The sequence below is a fragment of the Vulpes vulpes genome, chromosome X (assembly GCF_048418805.1).
Source record: "Vulpes vulpes isolate BD-2025 chromosome X, VulVul3, whole genome shotgun sequence".
NCBI lineage: Eukaryota > Metazoa > Chordata > Mammalia > Carnivora > Canidae > Vulpes > Vulpes vulpes.
In genome coordinates this window covers 51,778,633-51,799,152 of record NC_132796.1, presented here as the reverse complement: position 1 = coordinate 51,799,152, position 20,520 = coordinate 51,778,633, and the positions used below count along the sequence as shown (strand labels likewise).

The window sequence follows — 20,520 nt, the reverse complement described above, 5'->3', positions numbered from 1 at the left end:
TAATTGAATGCAGATAAAATAAAATTGAAAAATCCCCTAGCATAGTGGCAATACCTTTGAGAGAATTTGACTAACCATTAAGTGCAAGGGATGGGAGCTAACCTGATTTCTGGGGCAGATGAGAAATCTATGGTGACACACAGACCTCCTGGACCACTGAGTGGGTTCTCTTCTCTGGATGTGGTAGACAAGGTTTGGTTGTGGCTGTCACAGTACGCCAACTGCCGACCATGCGATCCTGGGTTAGGAGGCTGCCAAAATTAGTAAAGAAACATAAGGGACTCAATTAAATTTGACTTTCAGATAAACAACAAATAATGTTTTAGTAGAGGTATGTCCCATGCAATATTTGGGACATATCTCTACTTAAACATCATTCTTTGCCACCAGGAAATTCAAATTTAAGGAGCATCCTGTATTTTATCTGGTAACCTACCTGGGTGAAGTGAAAACTGCTATGTTAAGGGAAGGACTGATTTTATTTTTTGTCTGCTTCCAGAGGCCTAGAATAGGACCAGTGGGGAGTTGGACCTGGTTCTGAGAGCAGGAAGAAGGATTTCTTTGGCAGGGGGCTCAATGAAGGCCGTAGGGAGCCCTCCTTGGGTGGCTTGGAATTTGGAACTCAGAGAGCCCTCACCTCTGACAGTCTCTGAACCTCAGAATTTCCAGAGATTTTTGAAAGGATAAGGTGGGGACATGATGGAGGGTGTAGGACTGAGGACTGGAAGCTCCCAAATAGTCTAGACTATTTCTCTCTTTGGTTGTTAGGATGGTGGGATGCATGCAGATACATCAACTGGGCACATGGCCTTCTGTGTGCATATGAAGAGTGAGAGCTTCTAGAATATTCCAAATGCTCAAACTGTTATTGAATCTGCTCTTGAATTTCTGACATCTTTTCTCCGAAGTAACACTGCTTGGAGAAAAGTGCATCCCAGGGCAAGCCCAGCTGAACTCTGGGCTTTCCTCAGTGCCCTGCCCTCCCCTCTCCACTCCTCCTAACCATAGTGACAGCAGCAACCGACATGTAGACACCATTTCACAGTTCACAAAGTGATTGGCCATCAGTCACTTGTCTGTATTCTCACAAGTCCAAGGGGGAGTACTCATCTCTTATTTACATTTGAGGATACTGAACCCCAAAGATTTGCCTGGTGCCTTCCACACAGGTCGAGCTTCCACCCACTTGGGCATTTTTATAACAAATGTTGGTATATGCTTATGGTGTGGCTTGTGTCAGGAGCCAGGCATATGAGAACAGTAAGACTCAGTCCCATCTGGTTTCTGCAAAACCTGAGAGCTCCCAGACCAGGTTGGGAGGGTAAGGAGTCAGGATTGATGGACAGATGCACAGGGATAACAAAATGAATCCCAGGGCCAGGCTTGCTGTGAATGACGACCTCCTCAGGGGTGGCTCAGTGGAGGCCATAATGTGCTTCATCCACCCTGCAAGAAGTGCTCCTCCTCCCATATTCCCCGTCCTCACGATCCACCCAGGGATGGAGTCAGAACCTTGGTCCTCACCTGTGACTCCTTTTCCCCCGCACCTCCATGCCAAAGGCCCAGGCTGGACTATTTCCTGTCAGGCCTTCTCCATCCCTTGCCTCTCACCTCTGTTCAACATTCATGGGACTTTGTTCCCCAATAGGGGATAGTCTTAGAAAGTTTCCCCAATAGGAACCTAAATAAACAGTGGGATGCTTCTATCCCAAACAATAAAGTCAGTTTAATTAAGAGAGAGATTTAGGCCAGCAGGCCTTTCTGGGCTGGGGAAGGTCCCTGTGAACCAATCAGCTTACTCTTCAGGGATGTAGAGCTGGTACTACAAGTCTGCATTGGAAAGGACAGATGGGTAAGCCTGTGAATCAGTCACGGGAGCATCTGGGACCCTGGGCCCTGACAGTCGCCCCATGCCCTACACTCATTCTCATGGAGCATTTGGCACAAGTTGCTCCCTGCTCGGAAGCTGATCTTGCCTCCTCAGTGCCCACAGGATTAAGACCAAACTCCTGTCTCAGCATCCAGACTCTTTTGAAGATTGGTTCTGCTGCCCTTTGTAGCCTCGATTCCTACTAGCCCCTTCATGGAATCACCATTCCAGCCAAGGAGGTGAGCTGTACTAAATATCCTCCACATATTTTCCTGAAAGACTGGATGGGACAAGACTGAATGCAAGGAAGGTGCCCAGGCCAAGGTGGGGCCTGTGGTGGGTGTTCACCAATGGGACTCCCCCGTAGAGGCATCTGAGCCTCAGAGAGGACAGTGCCTGCATGGAGCCTCTACTTCAGAAGAGACATCCAGAATCCAGCCACTTCTCATTCTCGTGAATACCACCAACCTGGCCTGAGCTACCATCTTCTGTCGCATGGATTACTGCCCTAGCCCTTCAAAAGTCTCCTCCTTCTTCACTGGCCTTTTAAAACCATAATATATATATAAAACTGTTTCTTTTTCTGAATCTGTCACTCAAAACCTCACAATGGCCCCCCATTTAAGTCCAAGTAAAAGGCCAAGTCTGCCTACCACCTGGCCCTACCAAACTCTGGCTTCTCCTTCCTCCTCTTCGCTCTTCACCCAGCTGAAGTCTTCTGCTCCTCAAACCTGTCGGACAAACCTGTCGGGTCTGTGCAATGGCTGTGCCCTCTGCCTGGAACATTCTCAGTTTAGACATCCACATGGCTCACTTCCTCATCTCTTTTGAGCCTTTGCCCAAATGCCACTTTTTTGATGTGGCCTTCCCTTTTAAAATTGTAAAGCCTGCTCTCCCTACCTAATTCTTCCCCCACCCTGACCAGCACTCTGGATCCTTCTTACTCTGTTCAAACTCTTTTTCTTTTCTCATAGCACCTACCCCCTTATAACACATGATATAATTAATTAATTTCAATCATCTTTTTTTGCCTACCAGAATGTAAACTTCACAAAAGCATGAATTTTTAAAATATGTTTTGCTCACTGATCTAACCTAGCTGCCTAGAACAGTCCCTGGCAAAAAAAAAAACAACAAAAAACAAAAAACAAAAAACTATGCCTCCAGTAATTATATGTGGCATTACAAAACCCTTCCAATCTTTCACAATTTCATCCACTTGGCCCACAGCACACACCTGGCTGGACCTGGATGCTTTCACAGTCACACATCCCTAGAGCACACAGACACATGCTTGGAGATGCAGCCTACCGATGTGGATATATAATTGTAAGTTGACAACTAGATATTTTTCCCTTTGTATATCTTTTTTTTAAATTTTTATTTATTTATGATAGTCACACACAGAGAGAGAGAGAGAGGCAGAGACATAGGCAGAGGGAGAATCAGGCTCCATGCACCGGGAGCCCGATGTGGGATTCGATCCTGGGTCTCCAGGATCGCGCCCTGGGCCAAAGGCAAGCGCCAAACTGCTACGCCACCCAGGGATCCCTCCCTTTGTATATCTATACACACATGCAAAAGTCACATGTATCCAGGCATGGACACATCATACTTTTTAAATAAAATTAAGTTTTTATTTTGACTTTGAGGCACCTTTTTGGGTAAAATTCTATTATAAAATATTTCAAACCTACAGAATAGTTGAAAGAATTGCACAGTGAGCACCCAACACCTAGATTTTACAAATTATATTTTGCCACATTTGATTTATCATACATCTATCTATGAATGTATTTCTCTGTCCATCCATCAATTACATCTTACAGGCATCTCAGAGTAAATTGTAGCTATCAGTATTCTTTTCCCTTAAATACTTCAGCATTAACGAGAATTCAATATTTATTTGCTTTTTAAAAATTTTTTAATTTTTATTTATTTATTTTTTATTTATTCATGAGAGACAGAGAGAGAGAGAGAGAGAGAGAGAGGCAGAGACACAGGCAGAGGGAAGAGCAGGCTCCATGCAGGGAGCCCGACGTGGGACTTGATCCTGGGACTCCAGGACCAAGCCCTGGACCAAAGGCAGGCGCTCAACCGCTGAGACACCCAGGCATCCCTCTTTGCTTTTTAGGTAGAATGTAGAGAAATGCGCGTGTTCAGTGTACATTTGCTGAGCTATGACAAATGAGTTTTTGACCTGCGTAACTCAAAGCTCTATCAAGATAGAGAACATCATTGTCATCCCCCAAATTTTCACCACACCCCTTCCTAGCAGAGGCAACCACTGCTCTCTGATTTTTTCACTATAGATTAGCTTTTGCCTGTTCTGGAATTTCATGTACACAGAATAATTTGATCTATACTTAGATTTATTTATTCATTCAACAACAAAAAATTATGTTCATAAACCTACATCTGATGTCTGTTCACAGGGAGTAGTAAGTTCTCCGGGACTGAGCAAGTGACCAAAGGTATTTCTACACACAACCTATGACTCCTCTATCCTCCCCTGCAAGTGCATTGTCCCTTAGAGACCATACACACAGAAACAGACGTGGTGGCCACCCGATGGTGGTAGGGTGCACACCTTGCTGCCTGCCTGTCCCCTCTTCCACCCTGGCTTTGGAGGCCTCACATCAGCCCCAAGCCCCCCCCCCACTCACTTCCCACACCAGAGCTTCATCCGTGTTTCTCTACATAGGTGTGCTAGGGGGTGTCACAATCTCAGCCTAGGCTGTGCCTAAGTGGGTAAAAGTGCAAGTGGGTAGACAGCTGGAAGTAGCTGGGCAAGCAGAGGCAACATGTGTCCCTGCTGTCATGTGCAGGGGTTGGGGTGGGGTGGGGGTGGAGTCTAGCTGGAGGCTGGAGAAGAAAGCATGAAGAGAGGAACCCTCGAAGGCTCCTAAGCAATAGGAGCTGGGAAGCCAAGGAGCAGCACTTACCTGGAGCCCCTGAGACCCTAAGCATGATGCCTTTGCCTTCCAAGAAGGACCTTAAGACTGCCATGGAGGTTTTTGCTGTGTTCCAGTGGGCCCTAAGTGCCTTTATTATTGGTGAGTCTTCAGCCTTCTGTAGGGTGACCAACTGCCCTGGTATGCCTGGGATGGAGGAGTTTTAGGGTTTAACAAGGTTTTGAATGCCAAAACCTGGGTTGTTCCAGGCAGATTTGGATGACTGGTCACTTTTGCCTCTCACCTGACTTTCCTAGGCATGGTACTCCTGGAATCTCTGAGTGTACATGATGACGTGTGTGTGTATACGGGTGTGTGCCTATGCAGGGGTGCATATGCGTGTGTGCAAGTGAGCCTTGATGCAGATGTGTGTGCTGAGCCCTCCTGGGTCTACATGGGGGCATGCAGGGTATGTTTTGGGAAGGTGGGGAGCAGTTCTATTGAAGCTACCCAAGGAAAAGGACTTAGTTACAACCTCATGCCCTTGAACAGAGCATCTGAGGGGCCAGATGGAGCCTCTGAAAGCCTCTTGCCCAGAGCAATTCATCCATTTATTCAACCAATTCCCCTTACCGTCTACACCACAAAGACTATGTGAAAGTTACATATAGGCTGGCCACTGTGTTCTAGGTGCTAAAGCAAAGCAGCCCTGTGTGTATGTTTTGGGGGGGGGAGAACTGGAAAAAATTCTTTTGACAGGGGGATCTAGGTGAGTACTAGAGGAGGCAAGGGTATGAACCAAATTACCTTATCAGATATCTAGGAAGGAAGAATGCAGGTAGGCCTTAGGAATCTGGGGCTTGCCAGTGAATAGGAGGAGTGGGCTAGAGGACAGTGAATGGGAGGCTCAGAGGCCTGCCTGGAGTGGGCACCAGCATCCTTCTGTGCTGAAAAAGAGCTATGTTACCCTAGGAATGATTAGCAATAAGAGCTAAAAGAGGCCAGCAGAAAGGAATTCATATGTATTAGGTATTTTGTATCAGATATTTTCACATCTACTATTTCATCATAGCCTCCTGCCAGCCTTATGAGGTAGAAGCTATCATTATGCATAATGATATTTACTAATAGCTACACACACATAATGAATGCTAACATTCATGATATTAGCTAACATTAATTGCACCCTTTTTTTTGGGTGTGTGTCAGACACTGTTCTGAACTAATGACCCCCATTGTACGGATGAGGACACTGAGGTGCATGTAGTCTAAGTGGTCTGTCCGAGATCACACAGCTTAGGAAGCAGAGGAGCTGGCCTGGGAGTTGAGCCCATGAAGGCCTGATTCCAGGCCATGAGGTCTTTTCCCTACCTCTTGCATCAACTCATTCACTGCTGATCTGGGAGGTTTGGTCTGGGCATGTTCCTGGAGCATATGCTAGGCCAGAGTGTGCTCTAATTCATAATTGCCGCATTTTAAATTTCTGTTAACTGCCCATTCATGATTTTTGCCTGTTTTTTGCCTTTTGAATGAGTTGACTCTTGCAGGGCACATAGGAAATAGGTGAAGAAGGAGGAGTGTTTGGGGCAGAGAGTGGGTAGCATGCGACAAGGGTAGGATGAGGGAGATCATAAAGCATTCAAGGAGCCGCCAGTAGTTAAATAGGATGAGGAGTGACAGGCACAGAATTGGTGCTCAATACATAACAAGTAAATGGATGGGAGACAAGAAAGAGGATGTTGGAGAAGCAGTCTGGGGACCATTGTGCAGGGCACTGTAAAGTAAGAAAAGAGTTTGGATTTTTTTCCTGAGGGCCATGTGGAGGCATGATAGGGTTTGGGACAGGGCAACAGCATCAGATTTGTATTTTTAAGGAATGACTTTGTGGCTCAGTTAGTTAAGTGTCTGCTTTCGGCTCAGGTCATGATCCCTGGGTCCTAGAATTGAGCCCCGAGTCAGGCTCCCGGCTCAATGGGTAGTCTGCTTCTCCCCCTCCCTCTGCCCCTTTACCTGCTCTCTTTGCTCTGTCAAATAAATAAAATATTTTTTAAAAGATTTGCATTTTCAAGAGATCACTCTTGCTCTATAGCAAATCAGTTATGGGAAGAGGCTGTTGCAATCATCTGGGTGAGAAATGTGGTGATTAGGAGCAGACTGGTAGCAATCAGGATGAAGACAAGAGGGAGGGAAAGGAGAGTTTACGGAATTAGAATAGAATTAACATGGCTTGGTGATGAGGACATATGAGTGAGAGAAACAGGAGAGGCAAAACTGAGGGCTTAGGGCCCAGTGTGAGCTGGCAGAGGGGCAGGTGGAGCAGAGGAGGCAGAAGGAGGAGGGTGGCCAAAAGGAACATGAGTACAGGGAGAAAACAGTCTCAGGAAGCTCTTGTAAGGGTCTGACTGTGGGGTGTACAGACAGGGAGTACAGAGCAGCCAGAAGGGCTCTAGGCTGGCGCTTCAGGAGATGGGGTTTCCGCTGCTCCTCCTCCCCTTGCCAGCTCACATGGGGCACATGGCCCCTTGGAGCCTTCCAAGCCCTTCACCCTGTGCATGGAATCATGTCTTTGGACCCTAAGGGCCTTGAGAAAAGACCCTCATGGTAAGGCAGATGTTGGTAGTGTGAGTTCCACTTGGCAGAAGTCCGGTGACTTGTCTGAGATCACACTCATGGTAAATGGCAGATCAGGATGCATCTCACTGCCCAGGTGCTCTGCCTGAGGACATGTCACCTCACAAGATGTCCCCAACACTGTCTGAATTGAGGAAAGCCTCATGGAAACAGAGAGGTCTCGTTTGGCCTAGACTTACGCCTCTCTAGATTTGTTGAAAAAGTCGAATAGTCCTTTTTTAAATAAAGATTTTGTTTATTTATTTGACAGAGAGCAAGCACACAAGCAGGGGGAGCAGCAGCCAGTGGGAAAAGGAGAAGCAGTCTCCCCATCAAGCAGGGAGCCTGATGCAGGGCTTGATTCCAGGACCATGGGATCACAACCCAAGCCAAAAGCAGATGTGTAACTGATAAGCCACTCAGGCACCCTTGAATAGTCTTTTTTGTTTGTTTGTTTGTTTTTGTATATTTTTTATTGAAGTTCGATTTGCCAACATACAGCATAACATCCAGTGCTCATCCCATCAAGTGCCCTCCTCAGTGCCCATCACCCAGTCACCCCCACCCCCCGCCCACCTCCCCTTCTACCACCCCTAGTTCATTTCTCAGAGTTAGGAGTCTTCATGTTCTGTCACCCTCACTGATATTTCCCACTCTTTTTCTCTCCTTTCCCCTTTATTCCCTTTCACTATTTTTTATGTTCCCCAAATGAATGAGACCATATAATGTTTGTCCTTCTCCGATTGACTTACTTCACTCAGCATAATACCCTCTTGTTCTATCCAGGTTGAAGCAAATGGTGGGTATTTGTCGTTTCTAATGGCTAATATTCCATTGTATACATAGACCAATCTTCTTTATCCATTCATCTTTCGATGGACACCGAGGCTCCTTCCACAGTTTGGCTCTTGTGGACATTGCTGCTAGAAACATCGGGGTGCAGGTGTCCTGGCGTTTCATTGCATCTGAATCTTTGGGGTAAATCCCCAACAGTGCAATTGCTGGGTTGTAGGGCAGGTCCATTTTTAACTCTTTGAGGAACCTCCACACAGTTTTCCAGAATGGCTGTACCAGTTCACATTCCCACCAACAGTGCAAGAGGGTTCCCCTTTCTCCGCATCCTCTCCAACATTTGTTTTTTCCTGTCTTGTTAATTTTCCTCATTCTCACTGGTGTGAGGTGGTATCTCATTGTGGTTTTGATTTGTATTTCCCTGATGACCAGTGATGCGGAGCATTTTCTCATGTGCTTGTTTGCCAGTGTTTATGTCTTTTTTGGTGAAATTTCTGTTCATGTCTTTTGCCCATTTCATTTTGAATTGTTTCTTTGCTGTTGAGTTTAATAAGTTATTTATAGATCTTGGATACTAGCCCTTTATCTGACTTATCTGATTTATTTACAAATATCCTCTCCCACTCTGTAGCTTGTCTTTTAGTTTTGTTGACTTTTTCTTTTGCAGTGCAGAAGCTTTTTTTAAAAAAAGATTTTATTTATATATTCACGAGAGACAGAGTGTGAGAGAGAGAGAGAGGGGCAGAGACACAGGCAGAGGGAGAAGCAGGCTCCATGCAGGGAGCCTGATGTGGAACTCGATCCCGGGACTCCAGGATCACGCACTGGGCCGAAAGCAGGGACTCAACCGCTGAGCCACCCAGGGATCCCCTGTGCAGAAGCTTTTTATCTTGATTAAGTCACAATCATTCATTTTTGCTTTTGTTTCTCTTGCCTTCATGGATGTATCTTGCAAGAAGTTGCTATGGCCAAGTTCAAAAAGGGTGTTGCCTGTGTTCTCCTCTACGATTTTGATGGAATCTTGTCTCACATTTAGATCTTTCATCCATTTTGAGTTTATCTCTGTGTATGGTGCAAGAGAGTGGTCTAGTTTCATTCTTCTGCACGTGGCTGTCCAATTTTCCCAGCACCATTTATTGAAGAGACTGTCTTTCTTCCAGTGGATAGTCTTTCCTCCTTTGTCGAATATTAGTTGACCATAGAGTTGAGGGCCCATGTCTGGGTTCTCTATTCTGTTCCACTGATCTATGTGTCTGTTTTTGTGCCAGTACCACACTGTCTTGATGACCACAGCTTTGTAGTACAACCTGAAATCTGGCATTGTGATGCCCCCGGCTCTGGTTTTCTTTTTCAATATTCCCCTGGCTATTTGGGGTCCTTTCTGATTCCACACAAATCTTAAGATGACTTGTTCCAACTCTCTGAAGAAAGTCCATGGTATTTTGATAGGGATTGCATTAAACATGTAAATTGCCCTGGGTAACATTGACGTTTTCACAATATTAATTCTTCTAATCCATGAGCATGGAATATTTTTCCATCTCTTTGTGTCTTCCTCAATTTCTTTCAGAAGTGTCCTGTAGTTTTTAGGGTATAGATCCTTTACCTCTTTAGTGAGGTTTATTCCTAGGTATCTTATGCTTTTGGGTGCAATTGTAAATGGGATTGACTCCTTCATTTCTCTTTCTTCAGTCTCATTGTTAGTGTCTAGAAATGCCACTGATTTCTGGGCATTGATTTTGTATCCTGCCACGCTACCAAATTGCTGTATGAGTTCTAGCAATCTTGGGGTAGAGTCTTTTAGGTCTTCTATGGACAGTATCATGCCATCTGCGAAGAGGGAGAGTTTGACTTCTTCTTTGCCTATTTGAATGCCTTATTTCTTTTTGTTGTCTGATTGCTGAGGTGAGGACTTCCAGTACTACGTTGAATAGCAGTGGTGAGAGTGGACATCCCTGTCGTGGTCCTGATCTTAGGGGAAAGGCTCCCAGTGTTTCCCCATTGAGAATGATATTTGCTGTGGGCTTTTCTCAAATGGCTTTTAAGATGCTAAGGAAAAGTTCCCTCTATCCCTACACTCTGAAGAGTTTTGATCAGGAATGGATGCTGTGTTTTGTCAAATGCTTTCTCTGCATCTATTGAGAGGGTCATATGGTTCCTGTTTTTTCTCTTGTTGATATGATCTATCACACTGATTGCTTTACGAGTGTTGAACCAGCCTTGCATCCCAGGGATAAATCCCACTTGGTCATGGTGAATAATCTTCTTAATGTATTGTTGGATCCTATTGGCTAGTATCTTGTTGAGAATTGTTGCATCTGTGTTCATCAGGGATATTGGTCTATAATTCTCCTTTTTGGTGGGGTCTTTGTCTGGTTTTAGAATTATGGTGATGCTGGCCTCATAGAACAAGTTTGGAAGTATTCCTTCCCTTTCTATCTTTTGGAACAGCTTTAGTAGAATAAGTATTGTTTCTTCTTTAAACTTTTGATAGAATTCCCCTGGGAAGCCATCTGGCCCTGGACTTTTGTGTCTTGGGAGGTTTTTGATTACTGCTTTAATTTCCTCCCTGGTTATTGGCCTGTTCAGGTTTTCTAGTTCTTCCTGTTCCAGTGTTGGTAGTTTGTGGTTTTCCAGAAATGCATCCATTTCTTCTAGATTGCCTAATTTATTGGCATATAGCTGCTCATAATATGTTTTTAAAACCATTTGTATTTCTTTGGTATTGGTTGTGATCTCTCCTTTTTCATTCGTGATTTTATTAATTAGAGTCTATTCTCTTTTGTTTTTAATAAGGCTGGCTAATGGTTTATTAATTCTTTCAAAGAACTAACTCCTGGTTTTGTTGATCTGTTCCACAGTTCTTCTGGTCTCTATTTCATTCAGTTCTGCTCGAATCTTTATTAACTCTCTTCTGCTTGGTGTAGGTTTTACTCGCTGTTCTTTCTCCAGTTCTTTAGGTGCAAAGTTAGCTTGGGTATTCAAGTTTTTTCCAATTTTTTTGACGGATGTTTGTATTGCGATGCATTTCCCTCTTGGGACTGCTTTTGCTGTATCCCAAAGATTTTGAATGGTTGCATCTTCATTCTCTTTTGTTTCCTGAATCTTTTTAATTCTTCTCTAATTTCCTTGTTGACCCTTCCATCTTTTAGCAGGATGCTCTTTCACCTCCACGTGTTTGAAATTCTTCCAAATTTCTTCTTGTGATTGAGTTCAAGTTTCAAAGCATTATGGTCTGAAAATATGCAAGGGACAATCCTAATCTATTGGTATCAGTTGAGACCTTATTTGTGACCCAATATGTGGTCTATTCTGGAGAAAGTTCCATGTGCACTTGAGAAGAATGTATATTCAGTTGCGTTTGGATGTAAAATTCTGTAAATATCTGTGAAATCCATCTGGTCCACGTATCAAAGCTCTTGTTTCTTTGGAAATGTTGTGTTTAGAATATCAGTCATTTGCAAAAAGCGCCGTGTTGTAGTCGCCCAGTCTCAGTGTATTATTATCTAAGTATGTCTTTACTTTGGTTATTAATTGATTGATATACTTGGCAGCTCCCACATTCGGGGCATATTCATGATTGTTAGGTCCTCTTGTTGGATAGATCCATTAATTATGATATAGTGTCCGTCTTCATCTCTTACTACAGTCTTCGGGATAAACTTTATCTGATATGAGGATATCATATCATACCCCAGCTTTCTTTTGAGGACCATTTGAATGGTAAATGGTTCTCCGCCCTTTCCTTTTCAGGCTGTAGGTGTCCTTAGGTCTAAAATGAGTCTCTTGTAGACAGCAAATAGATGGGTTTTGTTTTTTTTATCCAGTCTGAAATCCTGCGTCTTTTGATGGGATCATTAAGCCCATTCATGTTCAGAGTTACCATTGAAAGATATGAATTTAGTGTCATCATGATACCTATTCTGTCCCTGTTTTGTGGATTATTTCTTTGGGCGTCCTCTTTTTTTTTTACAGAGTCCCCCTTAATATTTCTTGCAGAGCTGGTTTGGTGGCAACATGTTTTTTCAGTTTCTGCCTATCTTGGAAGCTCTTTATCTCTCCTTCTATTCGGAATGAGAGCCTTGCTGGGTAAAGTATCCTTGGCTACATGTTCCTATCATTAGGACCCTGAATATATCCTGCCAGTCCTTTGTGGTCTGCCAGGTCTCTGTGGAGAGGTCTACTGTTAATCTAATATTTCTCACCATAGAAGTTAGTGATCTCTTGTCTCTCTGCTTTAAGGATTTTCTGTTTATCTTTGGAATGTGCAAGTTTCATTATTAAATGTCGAGGTGTTGAACGGTTTTTATTGATTTTGTGGGGACCTCTCTATCTCCTGGATCTGAATGCCTGTTCCCCTCCCCAAATTAGGGAAGTTCTCAGCTATGATTTGTTCAAATATGCTTTCTTGTCCTGTGTCCCTTTCAGCGCCCTCTGGAACCCTAATTAAATGTAGATGTTTACTTCTGAGGCTGTCATTTATTTCTCTTAACCTTTCTTCATGGTCTTTTAATTGTTTTTCTCTTTTTTCCTCAGCTTCCTTCCTTGCCATCAACTTGTCTTCTATGTTACTCACTCTTTCTTCTACCTCATTAACCCTCGTCGTTAGGACCTCCAGTTTGGATTGCATCTCATTTAATTGATTTTTAATTTCAGCCTGATTAGATCTAAATTCTTCTGTCATGAAGTCTCTTGAATCCTTTATGCTTTTTTCCAGAGCCACCAGTAGCTTTATAATTGTGCTTCTGAATTGGCTTTCTGACATCGAATTGTAATCCAAGTTCTGGAAGTCTGTGGCAGAGAGTACTGTTTCTGATTCTTTCTTTTGTCGTGAGTTCTTCTTTCTAGTCATTTTGCTCAGTGCAGAGTGACTAAAAATGAGTTGTAATGGAAAAAGGAAGAAAAAAAAAAAGAAAAAGAAAAACCAAACAAAAAAACAAGGAGGGGTATTCTTTGGTTCTATATACTGTAAATCCCTCGACTTCCCCCGTAGCTTTCCAGCGCTACTCTGCCAAGAACTTGCTCTTCCCCTGTCCTTCCAGCTGGTCTTCTGGGGGAGGAGCCTGCTGTGCTGATTCTCAGGTGTGTGCACCTGAGCTGCCCTGCCCCCTGCCAAGTGCAGGGCTCAGTGGGAGCTGTTTACCTGGTGAGGCCCCTGTTCCCTGGCGGCCCTGCCCCTCCCAGGCACAGGGTGATACAAGGAGGAACAACCACAGTGGTGGTGGCCAGCTCTCCAGCCCTGGAGTCAGCTCCCTAAGTAACTACTGCAGTCTCCCAGTCTGCCCTGGACTTGATGCTCCCAGGGTGGGGGGGGGGGGTGCCTGGTGCCAGGAGCGTCCTCGCCCGTCCTGTGCCCTCTGTGCCTCCACCTGGCCCGGGGGAGCACAGGATCCTGGGCTGTGTCCACTCAGAGTCCTGGGCTCCTGGCCTGTGCTGCTGGAATCGCACTCCCGGTGGACGGCTACCCAAGGCAGCAAGGCTCAGCCCCCTCTGCCCGCAGCCGCCGCCTGAGCTGCTCCCACGGCCCCCCTGGGCACGCGCTCCAGCCCTTTACCTCGCTCTCCCCCGGGCGCACTTCCTCTGTTAGTGACCCGGGGAGACTGGAGGCTCCACTGCCCCTCCTGGGATCCTGTCCGAGTTCCCAGCTAAGCACCTTCCCTCCAGGAAGAAGCCGGTGCGGAATTTTAAAGTTCCCGCTTTTGGAGGGTGGGCTTTCCCCTCCAGGAGGCTCTCGGGCTCGGCTCTAGCCTGGCACCCCATAGGGGCCCCTCCCCCACTTTATTCTTTTTTATTTTTTTTCCGCCTTCCTACCTTGATAGAAGCAAAAACTCTTCTCTCTGTAGTGTTCCAGCTGTTCTCCCTTTAAATCTCAGGTCGAATTCATAGGTTTTCAGGGTGATTTGAAAGTTATCTAGGTAAGTTGGTGGGGACAGGTGACCTGGGGACCCTACTGCTCCGCCATCTTGCCCGGCCCCCGCCCCTTGAATAGTCTTATAAGGAGCATATCAAAATCCTAAAACTGCTGGCCTTAGATCTCTTCCATAGAAGCAGCCACTTTCAACATCGTTAGCTCTTTCCTCTGGTGTTGATATCCTGTGTCTACATTTTACTACTTAACATTTCTAAAGATTACTATAGTATTTCTGATTTAATGGCTTTAGATGTCATCTCCGACTTGCTAATACGGAAGATGAGATTTTGACTCTATACACTATTGCTAAATCTTTCCTCTTCCTCCATCATTTCAAGATGGTTATAGCACAGGTTGGGATTAAATGCCTGACTGTGACTAGGAATATCCATAGTGGAGCCATTTGGTGTACTGAGAGCGTATTTCCTTGCTGGTACAGCCTTTTGTTTTCCCTGGAACTTGTGGTCGCCTCATTTTAAAATTGTTTTATCTATTGGATGTCTCTTAGCTACACCAATTCATCTGCAAACTATCCACAGACATATTAATCTCTTAGTATTAGGAACCTATAGGTCCTCTCCCCTCCTGCACTATTTTCTGGAGATAATCGCTACTAGAGCCTGGCATCCTCCTGTTACACAATTAGGTCTTCTTACACACAGCTCTCACCTCCGGGGCCCTTGAAGCAACACAGGTGCACAATTTAAGAAGCTGTTCACTCTCCAGGTTGTGCAAGTGTTGGGTTAGTACTTGCTTGACCCTGAGAGTGTTTTCTTAAATGTTTTCCCATAGGCCCCTTGCTTGCTTCACCGTAGTGCTGGCCCTAGTTACTTCCTTCCTTCATTGGCTCTTCTCCCCCCATCCCATACCTTCCTCTGTCTTGGTTTACTTCCTTATCCTGATGGGGCACATCCTCCAGGAGTTTCCTGAGAAAGCGACACGGGAGACAAACCATCTGAGACTGGATGTCTGAGGTTGTCTTTATCCTACTTTCATGCTTGATTAATAATTTGGCTGCCATGTAGAGTGCCTTAGCTGTCCCTTGTATAAGCATCTGAGTCTAGTCTCTTTGGTTCAGTTTTTTCAGAGAGTGGTCCTCCCATTGTCCATCTGTATAGGGGAAGGAGGTGCACCTGGAGCTCTGACTGCCTCTTTGATAGACTTTCAATTAAGCCCCGTGCCTCACACTGCTTCTTGTCACACCTGGTGGCTCCAGATTCCGAGTCTTTCCTAGATTCTCCAGCACAAGCAGGCTTGCTCTTGTAGCCATTCCCCTGGTGGGTAACCAGGTTTTAGTTTTCTCTGTTCAAAGCCAGTTACTCCCTCCTTCATCTACTTTCCAGCATGCAAACATTTCGTTGGTATCTCTTGTCCACTGTTGGTATCTCTCTAATTCTTTTTTTCATTGAAGAGCTATAGATTTTAATACGTTATTTTTTTAAAAGATTTTATTGGGGCACCTGGGTGGCTGTGTGAGAGAGGAACGCCTAGGTGGCCCAGTGGTTGAGCACCTGCCTTTGGCTCAGGTCGTGATCCCAGGGTCCTGGGATCAAGTCCTGCATCAGGCTCCCCGCAGGGAGCCTATTTCTTTCTCTGCCTATGTCTCTTCCCCTCTTTCTGTGTCTCTCATGGATAAATAAATAGTCTTTTAAAAAATAAAAAAAAGATTTTATTTATTTGAGAGCAAGAGAAAGAGCATGAGCATGAGTAGGGGGAAGAGCATAGGGAGAGGGAGAAGCAGGCTCCTCACTGAGCAGGGAGTCCAACGTTGGGCTCGATCCCTGGACCCTGGGATCATGACTTGAGTTGAAGGCAGATGCCTAACCGACTGAGCCATCCAGGTGCCCCTTAAAATGTTCTTATGGTAATTTTCATGAGGCCTTGGCAAGGAGTCAAGATGAAAACTTTGTTCCATCTGCCATGCTCAATTAGAAGTGTGTTCTGTCTTTTCTAGCCTTTACTTTTACCCACTTTCTCTCACAGACTTTTTTTTTTAATTTTTTAAAAATTTTTTATTTATTTATGATAGTCACAGAGAGAGAGAGAGAGAGGCAGAGACACAGGCAGAAGGAGAAGCAGGCTCCATGCACCGGGAGCCCGACGTGGGATTCGATCCCGGGTCTCCAGGATCGCGCCCTGGGCCAAAGGCAGGCGCCAAACCGCTGCGCCACCCAGGGATCCCCTCACAGACTTTTTTTAAAAAAAGATTTTATTTATTTATTCACGAGAGACACACAGAGAAAGGCAGAGACATAGGCAGAGGGAGAAACAGGCTCCCTGTGGGGAGCCTGACGCAGGATTTGATCCCAGGACCCTGGGATCACGACCTGAGCCAAAGGTGGGTGCTCAACCACTGGGCCACCTAGGCGTTCCTCTCTCACACGGTCTTAATCACAGCTCTTCTAAAACCGAGTTCCATAATAACTCTGAGTGTGGCTCCCTAGGACTCATCTCCATTAAGTCCATCCTAACTACTCTACCCTACAATGCTCCTCTCTTACTGGGGCTTGACACAGCCCAGTACCTTATTCTGTCCCAGCTTACATCATCCTTTGTTTCTCATTTGCCAACTTGTGTGCTCCCAGCCTGGCTGAAGTTGGGTACTCTCTCTGGTATTCCCTCCACTGATGCCTCACAGTGAAGATCTGGACAGGAAAATGTGAGCTGGAGGAAAGCTGTTCCTGGCTCTGTCTTGCCAGGACTCCCAACCTCCAACAGCCAGATCAGAGTGACCCATCATTGGCTCCTTGACATTGAACACAGCCCAGAGCAGTGTTTGAGCAGGTCCTGGGGAGTAGAGGGCTTGCTGCATGGTGCACAGCTTGAGAGGAAAACATCTTGCTTTCCAGATCAGAAACAAGTTCCCAAGGACAGAGAGGAGATGGAGTAGGGGATGTGGGCATGCATACCACTTGCTAGGGTGAGGAAGTGAGAGTGTTAAGTGAGCATGGGTGAGAGTGTGTACAACCTTGGGGTGGAGAGACCCCAGAGGGAGGACAAGTGTGCTTACAAGTCATTAACTCTGAGCTGGCCTCCCTCCAGTAATCACCGTAATCTTTGTCAACCTCTACCTGGTGGTGTTCACCCCATACTGGCCTGTCACTGTGCTCATTCTCACCTGGCTGGCTTTTGACTGGAAGACCCCTGAGCGAGGTAAGGGCCCCTCTGAGGCTGGGTTGCCAGCCATCACATGCTCTTTTCTTATAGTCCTGAGAGGCTCTGGCCAATTCCCAGGCAGATTTTTAATCTGTTCCTCCCTGGGTTAGAGAAGCTGAGGGAAGGGGCCTTTTCCAAATGCCAGGAAGGCCCAGATCAGAACTAGAGTGGGTTAGGGAAAAAGCAGCTAGTAAGGCAGAAAGCTAGGCCCATCCTAAATTGGCCCTGATGTGACATAGCTCATCCTGGTTGCCAGTTACAAGGCCAGGAGACAGCAGGGGGTGAGGAGCCACCCTGTGGCTGGCCCAAAGTGGGTCTGAAGAAGACAACGGGGGTGGGCAAAACCTGGCTACGTTGGCTCTGTATTCAGGTGGCCGCCGGCTTGCCTGTGTGAGGAATTGGTGCATGTGGAAACAGTATTGTGATTACTTTCCCCTCAAGGTAAGTAGCCCTAGGTCCCCACTTGGGTCCTGGGCCCAGCCCCAACTCCAACTCCAATGCCAGCAGTTGGGCCAGGGTGGAGGTTGGGGGCATCATTTCCATTGAGACCCATGTGACTGATGCCCCCTGGAGCTGTGTGTTACCCAATCCACATGGCTGGACATGGCAGCCCTTTCCCTTCCAGGTCTCTGGCCAGAAGAGGAGTACTCTTCCTTGGCTACCCCGCTTCTGACTCCACTCTCCTCCACAGCTTTTGAAGACTCATGATATCTCCCCCAGCCACAACTACATCCTTGCGTGCCACCCTCACGGGCTCTTGTCCCACTCATGCTTTGGCCACTTTGCCACGGACACCTCAGGCTTCTCCAAGATCTTTCCTGGTATCACCCCTTATATTCTCACACTGGGAGCTTTTTTCTGGGTGCCGTTGCTCAGAGAGTATGTCATGTCTTCAGGTGAGTTAGTTCCTAGGACATGAGGACAAAGGAAACATGGCTCCCTGAGGGAAAAGTGTTGGGGGAATGGGTGAGAGCAAGGCCAACTTGGTGGTCCTTTCTGGTCTTAAAAGGCTACCTTAGGCTCACCTGCCTGACATGAGGCTCTCCCATCCTTTGAAGAGATAGGGAGGAAAGTTAAGAGGCTTGGGTAATGGCCAATGAGCTTTTGGTGTTTTCTGCTCACCAGGGGCCTGCTCTGTGAGCCGAGCCTCCATGGACTTTCTGCTCACACATAAAGGCACAGGCAACATGCTGATTGTGGTGGTTGGTGGCCTGGCTGAATGCAGATACAGCCTGCCAGGCTCTACCACCCTGGTCTTGAAAAATCGGACTGGCTTTGTACGCATGGCCCTTCAGCATGGGTAAGGAGAGCTCTGGTCCAGAATGGGGAGAGGGGTTCCAAAAGCCCATCACATAAGGAGTAAGGGGTTTTGAAGAAATGATATCTAGAATTGGGGGCTAGAAAGCTGCTTTTGTGTTGGAGGAAAGCCTGGATGGGGTCCTAGAGGCATTTCTGCTTATGAGACAGGGCTAGAGGGCTAGCCCTCAGCTCTTCTCCCTCATGCTAGCCTCTCATCTGGGCTGGTCCCTCCATCAAAGGTGACTGGCTGCAAGCTCATGTCAGGAAGAACCAAAATTACTGTGTGGGTTAAAGGGGAGAAAGTGAAATGAAATGGCCCTTGAGTCTTCTCTTCCAGTATTTCAGACCCGTAGGTTCGCAGGAGGGTCTGGGACTCTCTTCCTTTAGCTTGTTGCTACTTCACCCCCACAAGCAGCCTGGGGTAGACAACAGGGTCCTCAACTTCATCTGGACCTAGGCCCAGCTAAGTCATGGGCTGAGAAGCCTATGGGCAGACCCACCCAGGGACCGCTGGTAGTCAGAGTGGCTATCAAAGGATATGTCTTTCCTCTGCAGAGTGCCTCTAATTCCTGCCTATGCTTTTGGGGAGACAGACCTCTACAATCAGCACATTTTCACTCCAGGGGGCTTGGTGAATTGCTTCCAGAAGTGGGTGCAGCGTATGGTACACATCTACCCTTGTGCTTTCTATGGGCGTGGCTTCACGGAGAACTCCTGGGGCTTACTGCCCTATGCTCGTCCTGTAACCACTGTTGGTGAGTGAGCCCTTCCACTGGCAGCCACGTCTAGGATACAGGATCCAGTTCTGAGGCTGCACCTTGGCTCTGGCTGTGTCCAGAGGCGGAGAGGCTGGCTAGGATGAGGGGCATGGTGAGGGGAAGGATGGGGAGAATCTGGGCTTGAGGGCTGAGGCCTAGTCCAGGAAGTGAGCTGTTCTGATGCTTTTCCCTTTTCCCTCTCTGTCTCCTCTGGCAGTTGGGAAGCCTCTACCATTGCCCAAGATTGAGAACCCGAGCCAGGAGACTGTGGCTAAATACCATGTGCTCTATATCGATGCCCTACGCAAACTGTATGACCAGCATAAGGCCAAGTTTGGCATCTCGGAGACCCAGGAACTGGTGATAGTTTGACAGACATCGCCAGCAGCTTCTCAGCAGCCTGGCTGGAAGGCACAGAACCTGTGAAATGGGAGGACAAAAGTCACCTCTGAGCCTCCTGGTCCTGATTTGGCCAGTCCTCAGTATGAGGAGAGGCTGTCCATTTGGCTGTTCTCTAGACCCCTCTTCTTCCTTCATCTCTCTCCTGCTTCCAGCTCTTCTCTGCTTTTACCTTGGGGCTGCAAGAGAAGTAGACCCAAAAGGCAGGAAAAGCCCTAGGCGAGAGTTATCCTGAAGTCTCCCTCACCTATGACCACTCAGCACCACTCAGCAGCAATGCTGAGGAAAACAATGGACAGAATAAAAAGCTTCTCTTCGGATACTGCTTGTGGTACAGCTCATGTTTTAAGGGCCCAGTATCCGTGTTCATTGCTCTGCTTCTCTACTCTCAAGCAGCCCCATCTTTTGGCATCAAGGCTCCCGTAGGACTGGGTGCCTTGAGATCCAGCACACTTGGGGCTCAGGCTCTTGGGGCTTCAAGCCCTGTGACATGGAGCAATCTGTCATCTCTTAGCCTGAGCTTCCTCCCCTATAAAACAGGACCAAGGATTCCTCCCCTGCTTACCTCAGAGGCTACCAGGAAGATTGATTGTACTGAATGTGATTGACCTTTGTAAGTTGGACAGTTACCCTACAATTATTCTCCTCTGATCATTTTGCCCATTTCCTTGAGCAACCTCTGCCCTAAATTTCATGGCATCTCTGTGTTTAAAAGAAAGCTTACAGCATAATATCTTGTCAACAGCCTTTTGAATGTTCAAGTAGCCTTTCTATAGTTGGGTGACCTTGGGTTAGCTAACTCGAACTCCTTGAGCACTGTCTCCTCATCTG

At 46.5% G+C, this 20,520-nt stretch overlaps 1 protein-coding gene across 1 annotated transcript; it reads left to right on the top strand.

Annotated features, from left to right (window-relative positions):
* Positions 1 to 4,841: 4,841 nt before the first annotated feature.
* AWAT2 (acyl-CoA wax alcohol acyltransferase 2) lies at positions 4,842 to 19,662 on the top strand. The gene is made up of 7 exons (XM_025982831.1): positions 4,842 to 4,926; positions 17,120 to 17,230; positions 17,604 to 17,674; positions 17,925 to 18,129; positions 18,359 to 18,533; positions 19,088 to 19,287; positions 19,508 to 19,662. The coding sequence occupies exons 1-7, from the start codon at positions 4,842 to 4,844 to the stop codon at positions 19,660 to 19,662; spliced, it is 1,002 nt and encodes a 333-aa protein (XP_025838616.1).
* The last annotated feature ends 858 nt before the right edge of the window (positions 19,663 to 20,520 follow it).